General features: G+C 37.2%; 1 protein-coding gene across 2 annotated transcripts in view; it reads right to left on the bottom strand.

Moving 5' to 3' along the window:
- Nucleotides 1-18,222, bottom strand: part of NCAM2 (neural cell adhesion molecule 2) — a 514,501-nt gene that overhangs the window by 211,245 nt on the left and 285,034 nt on the right. For both annotated transcript variants that reach the window (XM_005289286.4, XM_065576283.1), the window contains exons 3-5: nucleotides 17,122-17,328; nucleotides 13,485-13,628; nucleotides 6,949-7,086 (exon numbers count right to left, since the gene is read on the bottom strand). In XM_005289286.4, coding sequence (XP_005289343.2) covers nucleotides 6,949-7,086; nucleotides 13,485-13,628; nucleotides 17,122-17,328 — 489 coding nt within the window. The remainder of the gene's footprint in view (nucleotides 1-6,948; nucleotides 7,087-13,484; nucleotides 13,629-17,121; nucleotides 17,329-18,222) is intronic.

Below are 18,222 nucleotides of genomic sequence, written 5' to 3'. Positions count from 1 at the left end.
TCTGTCATAGTTACAAAGCAAGAATTCTGTATTTTCAATGATGCAAAATGCACTGTGTAAAATAAAAAAAAAAGTCATGTTCTGATCCCCTGTTCATTTCCCCACTCCCCCAAATTCTGTCATTTTGGTTCAAGAAGCCTTTTTCAGTCTGTAAGGCCTCAATTACTGCGCAGGTAAATATCACTGTTTTATCCACACAACCCAGCTCCTGCGTGTCTTCATATATAACTTTGGTTGGTTTGTTGGGTGTTTTATTTATTTAAAGACATATGTATTTACAAAATACTTCTACGAAACAAAAGGGCCAAACATTTCAAATCTGGATATCCAAATTTCGGTGTTTAACTCCTGTTAAAGTCAATGACAACTGCAGGTGCTCAGCAACTGTGAAAATCAGGCTATGCATCTGGGTGCCTAAATATGGAGGCTGATGCCTAATTTTAGTTATACAGGTTTGACCATTTGGGCTAAAACGGCTGTGTGTCTCTGGAACAGCTGAAGGGATGATTTAAAACACTTTACTTTCCCCATTATTCTATGGATGCCAGGCACTAGCCTGGTCCTCCAGTTTACAGTGGATGTTCTACATTGCAATAGCTGCCAACAGTCTCAAGAGACATTTCCGGCTGCCATGAATCATCCAGGTGGGTAGAGATGACATGGCCACACCCAAGCAGGAATCATGAAGTAGTCCTCTTAGTTTGTTTTAAGGCTCCCTTGTGTTGCCCCAGGATCTGTGCAAAAATGACACTATCATGCAATTTTCATTCTCTCTGTAAGTTGCTTGTTCCTCCATTACCAAGCCTGAAATAGTAATAAGCATATCATTCGTCTTGACTGCACAACAGAATCAGAATGCAAAGTCTTTCTATTGTATTCACAATGACATTTTCTAAAATAGTTTCTTTACTTGGTACATTTGTTCATATTTGCAATGAGACCGAAGTCTGAAAGAATGATAAATGGAGGGCATAACTGCTATGTAGCAATTATTAATCTTGAGAAAGCATATGACTTGGTTTTGTGGGAGTTAGTATTTGGACTCTTGAGGTGGATGGAAGGGGGGCTTCAAGAAGTGGATATGATAAAGGAAGTGTATAGAGCCTCAAGAGTTACAGTGGTAACAATGGAATTTCAAAGAGTTTTGACATGACAGTGGGATTGAGACAGAGCAGTGTGCGGAGTCCACTTCTCTTCATTCTAATTATGGAGTTAATTAGTAGGAGAATCAAGACTGTGGAGACACATAGAAAACAAATGTATGCTGAAGATCTGGCCCTTCTGATTGGCAGCAAAGAGAGATTGGTAAATATGGTATCAGAGCAGGCATCTGTTTTCGAAGACCATGGTTTGAAGGTAAACCCAAAAAACCATGAAGTTATGCAAGTGGAAACAGGAGAAGAAGAAAGCATGGGAGAAAGAGAACATCAGGAAAGGATGTGGAAGACCAAGGATACATGAACGACTTTGTCAAGTTAAGTTTGAAGAGAAAAGGACTGGAACTGCAAGATTTACGAACCTGTGCTATTGACCAGAAGGAGTGGTGAAGAATTGTTGGCACTCCAACCACATATAGATAGGAATGGGAGTTGAGAAATGAAGTGAAACGACATGCTGTATATTTTTAACTTGACAAATTAGCCTCGATATCTCCTTCACTCTACCAGTCTCAAACATGACAGCAGACTTTTATATGGATAGTTTATATCTCCAAAACATTTTAAACTAAGAGCCCAGAATCCATTTTTAAACAGATGGTTTTATCCATAGCTGGTGTAAATTGTCAAAGCACCATTGACCTAATGGGGATTCATTGATTTACACAAGCCGAGGATCTGGTCCAATGATCCCTATATTTCAGCAAAGGACCAAATCCTACGAGAGACTGAGCTTTTGTTCAGAAAGCTTTTACAGAAGCCAATGTCAGCTCAGGGTGCTCACTGCCTTGCAGGATTGGACCCACAGGTATTACAGTTATATAAAATAGTAAAGGGGGTGAGGGGTTAATCAATATTATCATCTGCATTTCTAATCTATGTAGTGGTTGGATATTCAATGAGATACAAATCCATATCTCAGGCTACTCTAGTGGTAATGCATAGGATCCACATATTTTTTATGGTCTGAAAAATCCACTGTCAGCTCTTGAAAGATGCCCAGGTTAAACCTCTTCCGGTCCAAAAGAACTTGTAGTTCCCATAAATAAGTAATATATATATATATTAATTATTTAATTAAAATTAAATTAAAAAATCACAATAGAATATTGCACTTCCAACAACCAGAAGGACTAACCTTAAAGCCCTGAAGGTTTGTTTTTCATCTACAGTGCCAAGCTATGAAAATGTTTAAACAAACAGGTATTGTGTTGTATGCTAAGCCCTATCAATGACCCACTTTCAATTGGCCATCCAACACCTGATCACAAGCCCTTCTGCCAAACCATCCTTTTACCTCCTTCTCATTCACACACATCATCCCTCTTACCCCCCATTCATCTTCTCAACTTCCCTACCCTGTATGATAAGTGCCTCCTAAAGACTCCTTTCTCCACTATCAAACACTACTGTCTGCCCTGCTCCTGTTACCTGTACATAATCTTGTCTTCTCTGCTTCCCATGAGTCAAACCACAATCCCCAGTATATCTCTACCTCAAGCCAGTTACCTCTATGGCCCACATCACCTCTTCCCATTTGCCAAACTCTACTCTTATCCCATTCCCTACAAGTATCTAGTCCTAACCTGCTAGCTGCATGACTCAACTATTATATCTCCACTCCAGACTAGCACTTAATCCAGTCCTCTGAGTATAAAAGTAAGACTGTTAAACACTCTTCAGAGCAAAAACTTTTAAGCTCCACTTTTAATAGCAGACCTCATCCCTGCAACCTCAGTATATTTTTTTCAATTTATTGTCAACATCTAAATATTTTCCTTACTCGAATGTAACTTTAAAAGGTGAAATTATTTTTTCAGGAAAAATCAGATTGTTAATTTTAAAGTTTGATTTGACTCTTTATATAATTCAAATCAGTGTGAGTGTTACTGTCTCACAATGAGAATGATCTTCCATTTATATAGTACTTTTTTGTCCCAAAAGGAATCCAAAGCACTTTACAGACAATCTTTACACTGTGATCCCTTCAAATAACATACAACTGATATTTATCCACCTCCCTCTTGAAATTCATCAATGATTTAACAGCACTCAGCAACACTACACAAGATTTTAGACCAGTACGTGAAGAAGAAAATACTTTCCAAGTGAAATTGCAGGGAGAATTTAGGTAGGTGGGATGTAATTGCTTCCTGGGTCAATATTTCATTAGGGACACTTAATTTAATAACTCTGCTCTTAAGAAAAGCACTGTGGAATCTTTAAAGGTACCAAGGGACCTGCACCTGGACCTGTACCTCCTCTGAAAGACAGTTTTCTTAATATTACAAAAAGAACAGGAGTACTTGTGACACCTTAGAGACTAACAAATTTGAGCATAAATTTCCGTGGGCTACAGCCCACTACATCAGATGCTGTAGTCTCTAAGGTGCCACAGGTACTCCTGTTCTTTTTGCAGATACAGACTAACACAGCTGCTACTCTGAAACTTAATACTACAGTAAATTCTAATCCTATGTTCGGACATTGTTCATTATTGACCACACGTTTATTTGTCTATAATGAGCTATGCATACGCAAAGAACTGAATATGTGATAACAACAGTGCCATCTCCTGATACAAATACTTCAAGTAGCTTTCTGGGTTTCCCTAATGGCTATCCAGTACCAACACAGTCAAATCCTTCTTAGTGTATGTAATTTCTCAGGATAGCTTGGAAAGTGGCATGGAAACAGTCACCTAAATGAGGGAAATTCTATATTCTGAAGATATGTCTATTTTTTAAAATAGGCAAATATGACCAAGTGCTATACTTCAGCCTAACAGTATAAGACTGATACTATAGCCACCATTAAAATGATGAAGGATATGTCTGTCCATCTTAGGTATTTTTGAGGTGGCATTCGTATTGGTATCTAGTACTTCAGTATATGTTATTTATTTTTGCTCCTAATATCTCCTACTAGAGTGAATTAATACTACAGTACTTACATATTTGATAGGTGCTTTAACACTTGAAGAGTGTTTAAATTTTTTAAAGTACTCTAAGAATTATCCCTTAGAGAGATTCATATATGTGCAATGTGTTCCCTTTTAAAACTTGCTTCTTTACCTATTCACTTTCCATTCTGGCACTTCCCTAGTAGCAAGAATTCAAATGTCCAAGGAGCCACTGGAAGGGTAGGGCAAGAGAAGGATCTAGAAAACAATGAGGGGGCTCCTGCAGTGAAGGATGGGGAGGGACGCTATATAGGTGGAACAGAGAGATGCTGGAGGCCAGGATGATTAAGAAGAAGGGGGAAAAAGATGAGTTGAAGACAGCATCAGCCATTTCTGCACACTCTGCTCCCCAAGGTCCTGCACACTGACCTTTCCCTGAAGAACTCAATTAAAACAGTATTAAAAATAAAATTGAAGATTTCACAAAGCTCCAAAGCTGGACAGTATCTATGCACAAAAAAACCTCTTGCATAGCTCTCCTACCCTTTTTATTATTATTTTAATTATATGACTATCCTCCAAGTCATTTTTATTTTATGGAAGAGGGGAAGGTACTGTGGGGCTGCACTCGTGAAGGTATTACAGGCAAAGAAAATTGATGCATTTTTGCTGAAACAGATTAATAGACATTTCCCTTTCTTGTTAGGTGTCATTGCAATTTAATTATTTATTTGTTACTTTACAGACCAGTTGGGAATAGATTTAGTACACTTAGCTTCATCTTGCAGAAGCCAGTCATCCCGATAAATCAAGCAGGAGATGGCCTTAATCAATATCACTCTACAATGTGAAATGCTTTTAGCGTTGCTCAGTTGGTAACTCTTTTGCCTCTAGATCATAACACTGAGTTCAAAGCTAGATGTGTTCACTGATAAAGATGTTGGGCCAGATTCAGACTGAGTGCAAAGAGGTACAACTCTACTGACATCATTCAATCACACAAGGTTAGAATTTGGCCCACCATTTTTAATGCAATACATTGTGCCAGACACAGCCATCCTCTCCATCTCTTTTTAAAAGTCCAGTCTGAAGTGAAAGATTTCATAGCATCCTTCAAAATGAGAAGGATATAACTCCAGTGTTCAGGCCAACAATTACCTGCCTTGATAAATTATGTTCCAATATCCAAACTGTGAGTGAACTCACTGCGTAATGGTTGCTCTTTTTCTGTACCCAGTGATGGGACTAACGGCATTTATCTCATTTGCTTTGTGAAACACTCAAGGATACCTGGAGCATTCAACGCATTACAGGCTGTAAAGCTTTTTTATTCTCTTCAAATCCCTTTATTATATATTATAGTTAATGATTTTTTTTTTTAAGTAAGAGACACCTAGCCATATAGGGTATGTCTACATTTGAGGTGGGGGTGTGTGCTTCCCAGCTCATATAGACTTACCTATGCTAGCGCTGCAGCATAGACAGGTAACAGGGGTGGTGGCCAGGCTAGCTCCCTGTATATGTGGTGGGGCTGGGTCTATATGTACTCAGGCAGCCAGCTCAAGCCACAGCCCTTGCAACCCCAGCTACACTGCTATTTTTAGTGCACTAATTCGAGCCGAACTAGCATAGATAAGTCTATCTGTGTGGAGAACCACACATCCCAGCTCAAATATGGATTACAGATAGAAATACTGTGATATAGTAAATATTACAGACTAGACTATGGAAATTGCACATAGCCAGGACTGAGGAGTATTGCACACCAAGGAAGCAGAGGGAAACATTTTCCCTAGGGAACTCCCCAGTATACACAAAGCATGCACACTCCTATACTCTTTAATTGTGCACAGCACAATCTTCTGCCCTCCCTCCCAATCCCTTTCCGTGCACTATTGATAGCAACCTGAAGATGTATTGCTTTAATACACAGCTATTCTTTATCGCTATGGATTTAAGGAATACCCATGCAATGAGTAACCTTTACTCACACAAGCAGTCCAGACTTCAATAGTTTCATTATTACACAAGGGAGCAAAGGTTTGCATGACAGGGCCATTCAGAAACAAGACATTAGATATTAGAAATGGCACTTAGATAATAAGGAGCTAGTATAATAGAAATACCTAAGTTAGAGATAACCTTGCTGGCCAATAAGTGAATAGAGATCCACTCACTTATGTTTTATTGTGCTGACACTGACTTAAACAGTGAGGTCAACCTACATATTCAATTTTATGCTTTCACTTTCATATTCCTTGTTAAAAGGGTTTATAATAAATTGTTAAAATTTATAATGACTTAAATAATAGTGGCAATGTTCAATGGCATATCCAGTTAATTCAGCTGTAGTCCTACAGTTACAAATTATGTCCATGGTGTTTAACCAGGTTTTAAATACTGGCAATTTATAAAATAACTGTGCTACTGTGAAACTTAATAACTGCATAAAATGAAGTGGTTTATAACAAAAAATGTCACGCACTGAAAGATATACACCTAGCTAAATTATTGCATGTTATAGTCTGAACTCTGAGCTTGGTGTGGTTGGCTATTTCCTATGAAGGATATGTTTTTTTAAACCCCTACCTTTACACACGTTTATACCATTAAAGGAGATATGAAATTTCCTTAACTACATAATTATATTAATTAAATTAAACATAAAAACCCACATAAGTTAAACCTCACAATGTACAAATTGTAAACAGTAAACAACTCAATTTCTATTTAAAGAAAAACAATGTAACTTCTATATTATGTAGTTGATACTGCAATAAGTGGCCTAATTAAGATTTTGTAGAAGATGATAAACCTTGTTTATATAATGTTATAATCAATGAAAGCAAGACCTAATTTCAACTTCAGAAAAATCACTGTACACCTTACCGTTGACAATAACTGTGATATCTCGAAAGTCGATTTCTCCTCTAGCTTCCACTCTTCCTTCACATCTATATATTCCTTCATCACTTTTATTGATATTAAGAATTTGGAGATTGTTGTTTGATAACATCACAAATCGATCTAGAAAGCCATGTAAGGAATAAAGTGATATCAGTAAATTAAGACAATGCTGGGAATATTAATTTAAATTATTAAGATTAATGAACTTGTCTAATGAGATCAAATAGTTCATCAACAAAACACTTTCAATTTAAAATTAAAATGTAATATTATAAGTTAAGTTATTTCACCCCAAAAACACATTGGTTTATCTTTTGTTTAAATTCAGTTTGGGTTTTTTTCTATATAAAATGGAAATGCAGATGTTTTTCTGTACATTTTTATTCCCGACTTGTCACTGCAGTGCCAATAGAAGCATAATATAAATACAGTACGTTCAACCAAATATTAAATGCTGTGCTATATTTTTTAAATAAGATATATTACATGCATCCTCCCTCACACCTTATTCAGTTCTTGCCAAGGACCAACTATCCTGAGAACCTTGCTTTTCCAAATTAAAGTTAATGGGTGAAATCTTGGGTCTATTTAAATCAATGATAAAACTCACACTGGCTTCAATATGGCTAGGATTTCACCCAATATGACATCATTTATGTCCCAATTCTGCAACTCATTTTGTGCAGCCAGACCTCACAGAACCTTGCTGACTTCAATAGGTGTCTACCAATATGAAACAAGTTGCAGGACTGGGATCTTATTGCAGATAATATTGTGATAACATCGTGCTTAAGGGATTTGCTGAACTGGGGTCCTGGTGCTCCACTCCCTTTGTTAAGATCATGAAGACAGACACTGGCCATTAAGATCTAATCGCTGATTTTCAAATCAATAAGAGTCACAATCCAAAACACCTAGAAGTAAAACCCATTTCCTGGTGTGATCCTCTGACAGTCACACTTCAAAATGTTCTCTCTTTCAAAACGTGTGGGGGGTGTCATTTCTCTCTCTTTAAACTTCTGCTAGCTTTTGTTGTTGTTGTTGTTGTTATTGTTGTTGTTGTTGAAACTAAATTCTTAGATCATAAAAAAATGTATATTTTCAAACATTTGGAAAATGCTGTTTAGAGGATTAATTTAATACAAGAAAAGCTTCATCCCTGCTGGCTGGATGTTCTGTCAACCACCAGGCCTTTTCAGCTAAGGAGGCTATTTCGAGTTCATCAAAGAAAATGAAATGAAAATGAACTCTAATGTTGGGTGACTGCAGACCATAAACACCCTAATCTTGTCATAGGATATACTGGAGAAATGTGTGTATAAAAAGAGGAGAAATGCTTATGATTAAATTAGGTTGATCAGATGAACCAAGATGTTTCTACATCCCATACTACCTAGCATATAGGCAGACAGATTAATACACAGCACACACAATACCTATCGGAAAGTTGAAAAAGAGTGGAAAGTGAATTGAATTGATTTCTCAGAGAAGCCACACACAACTCTGTATGACTTATCCACTGACAGAGCTGGAGGGAATTACTGCCTTTCAAGACATAATAGCAAATATTTTAAAGAATTGTTTCTACCTTGCATAGTAATTATGTAAAGTCAGACTGAAACAGCAAACTCACCTGAACCTTTGCAGTCATGCATTAAGCCTGGATAATGTGATTCACATAAAAGTATGCTCAGAGCGAAGTTGAGAGCATCCAACCTCTCTAGCAGACTCCATGTTTATACAAGTAGTACTTTATGATATATCCATAGATACACTGATATATAAACTGCATGCTTTTGTAAGGGGATCACAGTCAAACGATGTGGGCAGTTAACAGCCACCAGACACTGCCAGCTCATCACACATAGTCAACAACGTTCACCATAGCCTAAGACACTAAGGGTATGTCTATACTGCAATTAAAAACCTGAAGCTGCCCCAGGACAGCTGACTTCAGCTCACAGGGCTCAGGCTAATGGGCTATAAAAGTGCAGTATAGATGTTCAGACTCAGGCTGGAGCCTGGGCTCTCAGACTCTCCCCACTCACAAGATCCCAGAACACAAAGTCTAGCCTGATCCCAAATGTCTACATTGTAATTTTATAGCCCCACAGACTTATCCCCTTGTGCCTGAGTCAGATGACCTGGGGCAGCCATAGGTCTTTTACTGCAATGTAGACATACCCAAAGTAGGATGTGAACACCCATAGCTAATTGGTAGACAAGCATGAGGCCCACACAAAAACGTGCTGGAGACCTAGCAAGGCACCCCCACCAAAGACTTGCTGAGGACAAAATGCTGGAAGTACTTGAAACCATTAAGGCTTCCACCCGTTCTGCCACTGATGCAGCTGAAATAATGATAGTATGAGTGTTTTATGGTCCCACTGCCCCCCATAAATTTACTTTTAGAGGCAGGGCCTAAAAGCCGCAGCCAGTCCTGGGTACAGTAGTTTTCCAGAGAAAGGGTGAAATTTACTTCTGTGATGGCAGCCAACACAAGCTATATGCACCACTAAACTCCCACTGACAAGAACTTATGCAGGCTCTCTGTATCAGGATGAATTTCACCCAGCGTGCCCCATTCTCCTTCGCATAGCTGCACAGTTCTAATTAGAGGTGTGTAAACTCTTGATTTAAAGCAGAAAAATATGCAAAACCATCCTGGTTTTGTGTTCAGCTTGTTTCCAGGAAGCAGTGATGGCTTTCATAAATGTTGTTTCTTCAAGCTATCAGCAGAAGCTTTTTATAACCTCAACTCTCCTCTCCGGTTATTGGTTCACTTTATGGCATTCATAATGTAATTTGAGCCAAAATCACTGAGATAAGTCATCGGTGCAAATCACATGGCATTTCTTCAGTGGCTCTAAATTGGTTGAGCCTATCCAATATGATCAGTCCAATAGGGTCAGCCCAGTTCAATAGAAGTCTTTTTCATTTGTAATCTCAGATTGAGAGAGGCTGTAGTTTGTTTAAGCTTTTTGATAAAAAAAATAAAAGTCATCATAATCTATCTTGAAATGTCAGGGAGAAAACATAAATAAGAGTTCTGTTGTAACATCAGGACGCAGGCCTACTTCCTGTTTCATGTTTTGTGAAGCAGTGATCCCATATGAAGAAGTATGAATTTGAGGACCTGAAAAGCCATACAAACCAGTTTCCACCAAAAATCCTGCAAACTCTTTTTGAACTGAACTTGGAATGGTTTGCACACCTGTAATTCTAACAGTCTGCAGAATGTAGGATGACCAGATGTCCTGATTTTATAGGGACAGTCCCAATATTCAGGTCTTTTTCTTATATGGGCACCTATTACCCCCCACACTCTGTCCCGATTTTTCATACTTGCTGTCTGGTCACCCTAGTAGAATCTCTTACAGACCTAAAATGTGATGGTGTTGAAGAGAGTCACACTCCATACTGAAATGATCAGAAACCCCCCAGAAAGGAACCAGACAAAAAGGAAAATATATAATATAATATCACAACATAATACATGAAAGGGGTGAAGGATACACCAGTCTTCAGTACAATATCTCTGCAATCAGCTATGATGTAGACCAAAACAACATTTACATACAGTAATCTTGAACCTTACAACTGTGCTATATCCAGCAAGTTGTAACTGCATGTACGACAAACCTTTGCAATTTGAGCACTGGACTGGTGAATAGAAAAGTTTTCTGCGGGTGATGTTCAGACTAGCCCTCGGTAGCTAGTTCCTCTTGTGGCTGACTCCAATCAGTCCCAGAGACCTGAATGTCTCCATATAACCTTGCTGTATTTGTGATAGGCACTATGGTGTAGGCAGTGTGTTTAATTCCTTATGCAGCAATACTGCTGTGCAAAAATAAAGAGTAAATCACTGACTTGGTGAATAGAATAAGGTTTGATCTTTAAAAAAAAAGTTGCAGGCCACCTTCATCTCTAGTACCAGGCCCTTGCTGCCTGCACAATGGGATTGTGACAATTAAACTTTTGAGGACAGAACATGCTCAGAGAGTTCTACATTCCATTGAGCTATTGAGCTCTTACATCCAACTTTAAAGATACAACATCAAGTCAAGATAGAATCTTTTAACAGAGTGTGGGCTCTTTCCTGAGGTCATGGTCTCCCCAGTCATTGTATTTAATTTCCCTGGTCAAAGGATGATGGACCGCTGACCCCTCTGTCCCTCTTTCCCTCCCCTGATAGATGAACAGGAGAAGGACTATAGGTCTCGGGACTGAACAGATGTCTAGGAGTTTGGCTCTGGGGGAAGAAGTAAAGCTACTTTAGAATGAGGAGTTGCCATTCCCAGTCAGCTCTACACTTCCCTGTGGAACAATTCTTTAAATGTTCACTTCTGATTCCGTGAACAAACTTCCTTTCTGGTGAGCAGATAGCTCTGTGTGGATAGCACATACAAGCATTAGGAACTGCCAAGACTTTGTACAGCCTGAATAGTCATAGTTAATTGTGCTAAATCATATCCTAGAGGTTTATTCACTTTGCCACATATAGCAGAAATATTTTCACGTTATAACTAAAAAGCCAATCACTGTGTATCTCTCCACAATGCAGGTGCTAAAAAAGGTTTTAAATGGAAGCTGCTTCCCAATGCACAATAAAAAGCTACATAATATAACTGGAAATTATCCTTTCAACTGCAGATGTCAAATTATTTTACATTTTAAGCTTTCTATGAACAAAACAATTAAGACAAATATGCATTATTTTAATTATCTCTAATAAACTCATCTTTTAGTATACATAACATTTAATGAATTTAAGTATTATATACTATAGGAATAATGATCAATTGGTTACTAGCGAATAATCTCTTCTCCACCATTCAAGGTGGTATGTCCAGGTGATATTGTGAACACTCATGCAGCTCAAACTCTTCTAGTTATATACTATTTAAAGCACCAATTTCAACAGCAGGAGCGGCTATCTTTGGTCCATGCAGAATCCCCTTGAATTTTAATGGGGATTTGTATGGGCATAGCAGTCTGTGCTAGGAGATCCCAATGCAAGATCAGGGGATAAAAGAAAACGTTTTTTTGTTGTTTTTTTTTAATCTGTTTTTCAACTATATACTGTTTAAAATCCAAACACTTTGTATCTATCTGGCTCAAACAGCTAAACTGCTTTATGTCCTGTCACATCTTAAAAGAAAATGAAACAAACTCAAAATTACATAATGAAATGCAGCATGGCACACTGGAAATATTTCAAAAACTCAGATTAATTTAAAATGCATGATCTTAAGAAAAAAATTCTCAAGATTTTCTTTTTATGATTAAGTCTTCTAAAACAGGGTTGACTGGAATAACAGAAGTGCAAAATCAAATTAAATTAACAAACTGTAGCGTATCCCTGATCTTTTGGAGAAAATCTCACATTTGTAGACTTTAAACTGTAACCTTGAGCAAATGCTGCTTGCTTAATTGTTCAGCTATTGTTTAGTTCCAAAATCCTGTAACCCTTACCTTCTTTTACAATTGAAACATATATAAAAGTTGCATCTCTCTTCTACAGGTAACTCTTTCACCATGAATTCTGCACATGTGACTATGTGAGTAATGACAGAGATTAAACACAATATGTAAGTAGCAAATCCAATTAAAACTCTGTCTGGCTTTTGTACCATGGAGGTTCACACAAGAATCTGAAAGCACCCAAATAAGTGATTTTTCAGCTTTACAATAAGAAGCCTAATAGGTTTATTAAATCCTCTCTTCTTTGGCTGTAATCATTCCTTAGTGATGCTACAGTTCCATACTTTCACGCCTCTAAATAAACTTTAATTTAATTTTGAATTAAAAATATGAAAAAAAACATATATTAATGACCAGCATGAGGGATGTACAAACTCAACCTTGCATTTTAATACATTTCGTGCCAAAGCTGTGGGAGAATAAGCAGGTAGCTCTCCAAAGAGGTTTTCTGTGCATTGTGAGGTACATAATTATTTTGTTGCCCCAGAAAGGCAGAAAAAGTAGTATTGGGGCAGTCAACTGCTTCCTAAAGACATCACAGGTGTGTGTAGTGGACACTGAAAGCCACTAGTACACCACATCCCATGAGAACAACAGGTATGGGGGAGAGAAGATGATCCAGAGTTTATGGTTTGGATTGAAAATCATACACAACTCTATAGACCCAGCTGTACAATCCTTAAACATGTTGGTGAGAACTCACTCATTCAAGTACCTCTATTGGCTTCCGTGGGACTACTCATGTGAGTAACTGCTTACATGGGCTAACAGTCCTTGGCTGAATTTTGCTTTAAAATTATTGGGTGAATATGAAACCAAAGTGAAATTGAAGGTACATCCTTTAATAAGATACCTAGTCTTGATTTAAAGCTTCAAGTGATGGAGAATTCACCACATCCATAGGTAAAATTAAAGTTTACGTTTAGGAACTACTCACTGCTATCCTACATTGCAGTTTTGATATATTTTCTTTTAAAATAATATTTTAATCTATAAATAGAACATATAACTTAAAGAGTTACCAAAATACTAACTGTCAGCAATAGTTGTGACTTCCTCATTTCGATACAACCAGCTGACAACAGGTGCAGGTGAACTAGTAACATGGCAAACCACTTCAGCATCTTCTCCTTGTCTGAATTCTTGTGGGGTTATTATGTCTCGGAAAGTGAGCTTTTCTAAAAAGAAAGAAAACTGAATTTAACAAGCTTTTCCTGTTTTCTTTAGCAGTCCAAGTTACATGCACAGTTACTCTGAACACAGCATCAAATCATAGAAAATTAGAGATGTGAAAGATAGTTTGTTTTTTCGGCGAGTGCAGTAGAGGACTGTTTCCAGTGTATTTTCTATAGCTTTGGCCAGCCTAGGCATAAATGTTCCTGGTAATGAGAATTCTACTATTTCCCTTGAGAAATGACTGCATAATATCATAGAATCATAGAAAAGTAGGGCTGGAAGGGAGCTCAAGGGACCTCAAGAGGTTATCTAGTCCATTCCACCACTACTCCCTGTTAGGCAGCACCAAGTAAGATCATCCCTTACTGGTGTTTGTCCAACCTTTTCTTTAAAACCACCAATGAAAGGTGTTACACAACCTCCCTTGATAACCAATTCCAGTACTGAACTATCCTTACAGTTAGAAAGATTATCCTAATATTTAACCTAAATCTCCCTTGCTGCAAACTAAACCCATTACTACTTCTCCTACCTTCTGTGGACTTGAAGAACAATTGGCTACCATCCCTTTTACAACAGCCCTTAACATATTTGAAGACTTATCAGGTCCCCCATCAGTGTTCTTTTCCCAGGTTTGTTAACCCTTCCTCACAGGCCAGGTTTTCTAACCCCCCTTTCAAAATGTTTTTTGTTCTCCTTTAGACTTTCTCCAATTTGTCCCTTTTCCTTAAAGCATGGTGTCCAAAATTGGACATAATAGTTCAGCTGAGGCCCCACCAGAGCTGAGTAGAGTGGTATAATTATCTCCCTTGTGTTAAGTATAACACTCCTGTTAATATATCATAGAATGATATTAGCTTTTTTTTTAAATGCATCGTATTGTTGTCTCATAGTACTACTGCCTAGCTAGTTATTCCCCAGTTTCTATTTGTGCATTTGATTTCTCCTTCCTCAGTGTAGTGTTTTGCACTTGTCTTTATTGAATTGCATCTTGTTAATTTCAGACTGATTCTCCAATTAATCAAGATCATTTTGAATTCTAACCTTGTCCTCCAAAGTACTTGCAATCCCTTCCATCTTGGTGTCATCCAGAAATTTTATATGCACACTGTCCACTCCATTATCCATGTCATTAATTAAAATATTGATTAGTGTCAGACACATAGGGGGCCCCACTAGATATACCCTCCCAGTTTGATAGCAACCCATTAATACCTAGTCTTTGTGTATGGTATTTCAACCAGTTATGCATCCACCTTATAGCAATTTAATCTAGACCACATGTCCCTAGTTCATTTATGAGAATGTCACGTGGGACAGTGTCATAAGAGTCTTTTGAAGTAATCTCTTCAGTTTGAATATACAAAATAATTTCTTACTTTCTTCTTGCTTTCAACATTTTTGGGCCCAACTGTGGAACTCTTACTCATATTGTGAGCATTAATTACTCCAGTGAGTAGCCCTATTGACTCCATTATTTGGTGTTTTTCTTCAAGTCCCGGCTGTTGAAGGCAAGTGATTGTGAGAATTTCAGTTTTCATGGGGGGGTGAGTAGTGTGGGGAGGACTTTCTATCATGGTTGTGGGGAAAAGCCTGACATCATCAACTGGCTCAAAACCCAAAAGGCAAATAATAAGAAACCCAATTATTTTTAAATCATGTGATTTTTAGCCAATATGACCATTTTCTGGAGGTCTGATTTTTGAATGCTAGGGGTTGGTAATACCATAAGTAAGTACTCAGTTTTGTGAGTAAGGGTTGCATAATTTTAGCTGTTATTGCAAAATGGCTTTTACTCCACAACCTTCTTTAGGCACCACTGTGGAATTGTACAGACTTAAGAAGAGCTCTGGAGGAACTGCTTCTCAGTGACACATCCTCTCTCTATTCAACTCACTGCATATGGGTAGTGCAGAAACATGTGCCTCCTTTAGTCAGAGCAGATTGCTTTGCTTTCCTCCAATCCATCAACTCCAGTTCATGGCTGCCATAAAAGATAAGGAGAAGGCATCCCTACATTTCTGCCCCCTATCTCTCCCTATTCCCTTTTCAGAGATGTGAGAGCTGGAGTAAACAGTTCATGTGCTACCCAGAGCATAGACTGCTGTCACCGCTTGTGACGATGATACTAACAAACTGATCCAATATCCATTGAAATCAATGGAAAAATTCCCATTGACATCAATTAGCTTAGGTTCAGACCCAAAAGGAAATCATCTTGCTGATCCTCTGCAACATATCATCTAGCCCTAAATGTGCTAGTTTCAGGCAAAATTTCTGTCAAACTTCACACCTTGTGTCTGGCTTTCTATGGTTTTTTTTTGTTCCATCCTGAGAACTATTTTTTGTAAAGAACTACTATGTCTCTTCCTGACAGATTTCAAAGGATTTCTATCTTGCACAGTAGTCAACCTGTATAGTGATTGGCAGCTTTAAGCATAAAAATGATGACTTACAGAATATGAAATCCTTTCTTCGAACTACCAACTTTGCAACCATCATGTAATTGCTTGTTAACTGTCATCATCAGCCTGAATGGTGGTTTTATCAATTACATTTATTTTTAAAATTATCTATCATTTGATATCTGCTGTACCTTTAAAGCTGCAGTACTTTATTATTTTATCTTGCATTTACCTGTCATATTTCAGTTCATAAGTCTTGGCCTGACCATGAACCATATCCTGTCATGAATATTTAAGAAAATGTCACCATTCAAATCAATAAGGAATTCTGCTTAAATACTAATGGCACAATATGGCTCCTCTTTTTGGTTTTGTGTTAGCCTTAAGCCTCTTCTGTATAATGCATTTTGCATATTATATTTTTCTAATTGATGTAAAGAATTCAGTTCAATATTCTGTACTTTTTAAAGTGATGTCAATTACAACTTGACAAAGTTTCTGTAGGATGCTTTTACATATTCATTTTGCATAATGCATTATATTTACCTTTGAAGAAATAATCCTCCATTAATTGTTTAACTCAATTTTAAAAATAATAGTACTTTGGTGGCTTATACAGATTTATATCTCATCACATATAGGATTTTATGTCATATAAGTCCCTTATGCAGGCAAGAACAGGAAAAGATTAACATAAAAGCCATTGCAAACTGGTTTAAACGTATATGTTGTGTCTCTTGCACTCCAAATCAATGCACAATTTGACTATTGTAAGAGGATTTATTTTGGTGCATATCTCTCTCTCTCTCACAAACACATTTTGTCCTTTCCATAAGAAAGGTATATATGGTGCATCTTGATGATAAATGATGCTATACCATACTGGATTAATGTACTCTGGATATCAATTCCATTCAAGTCTTTTTCACAGTAGATATGCTTGACTGCAACAGATACAATCTATTGCTCCTAAAATGAGATATATAGAGAAGGGGTATATATTTATTTAATGTTAATTTTCTGTATAGCAAATGGAATTCAAAATAGATCCTCTTTTTTATGGTTAGTTTTTCCTTTATGTTTCACTTACGATAAATTTCCAAAACAACAGTAGCTTCTTGAGTCTGTCCTTTTGCATCAGTTGCTTGACATCGATATATCCCAGCATCTTCTATATTTGCATTGTAAATAGTTAGCCGTGATCTAACACCTTCTTTTTGAATGACCACTCTTTGACTAGACGCAATCTTCTCTCCTTGTGGATTGTACCAGTCTATACTCTCTGGCTCACCAATCGCTACAAAAAGCAATGTTAAAAGAAAAGTTCAGCTAGACCCTAAGTAACATTCAGTTGAGTTCTTTCTTTGCAATATCCAGCTTGCCTTGTCTGTAGGAGGAACACAAGTTATAAGAAAGAGAAAAGAGAAGCCAGCAAGTATGATGGCCATAATTTAACTATTTTGAGATATTAATAAGAATTAGGAAAATGTTTATATATCCAGCTGAGCCAGATATCACCAAAATGTCCACATTGTCCAGTAATTATTTGGGACATCTGTGGGTATTTTAGAAAAATTGATTTCGATCAAACCTTTGCCCAAAATCCAAACAACCTTTTTACAAGATTCAAAGACCAAAATCAGAGAACTTTCCCTCCTCCATGACATAATCTAATGTTCAAGTACTAGCAAATTGGTCCCTCTTGGTCCCAGCCTATGTTCAAATTTCAAAAAAGATTAAAAAAACAAACTGTCGCATTTTTTTTTGACCTGCTCTACTGATTTTTCTCTCACAAATGTGTTTTCACTATATTCTATCTGAACCAAAAGCAAGTTTTTGGTTATGTGTCAAATTACCATGGAGTACAGACATGGTAATAATCACATTTGTAGAAAGAAACAGATTTTGAACCAGGATTACAACTTCATTTGGCCAGTTTTTTAGAAAAAAAGTTTTCTTTTTAATAATTGTCTATGGAAGAAAAGCATTTTGGCAAAAAAACAAAACCAAAAACTAAGAACATTACACAACATTATAGATGCAATCAGATACATGTTCACATGTTTGTATTTAAGAGTAAATATGTGCATTTTGCCATGTTTAATGGTTACCGTATAGTTTTAAGTTGCCATTGGACTAAAGTTTTTAAGTGAGCCAGGAATTGGTAAGCAACCACTGACCTATATTCAAA

The sequence above is a fragment of the Chrysemys picta genome, chromosome 1, assembly GCF_011386835.1.
Source record: "Chrysemys picta bellii isolate R12L10 chromosome 1, ASM1138683v2, whole genome shotgun sequence".
In the NCBI taxonomy this organism is placed as follows: Eukaryota; Metazoa; Chordata; order Testudines; family Emydidae; genus Chrysemys; species Chrysemys picta.
This window is presented reverse-complemented; position numbering and strand designations above follow the sequence as displayed.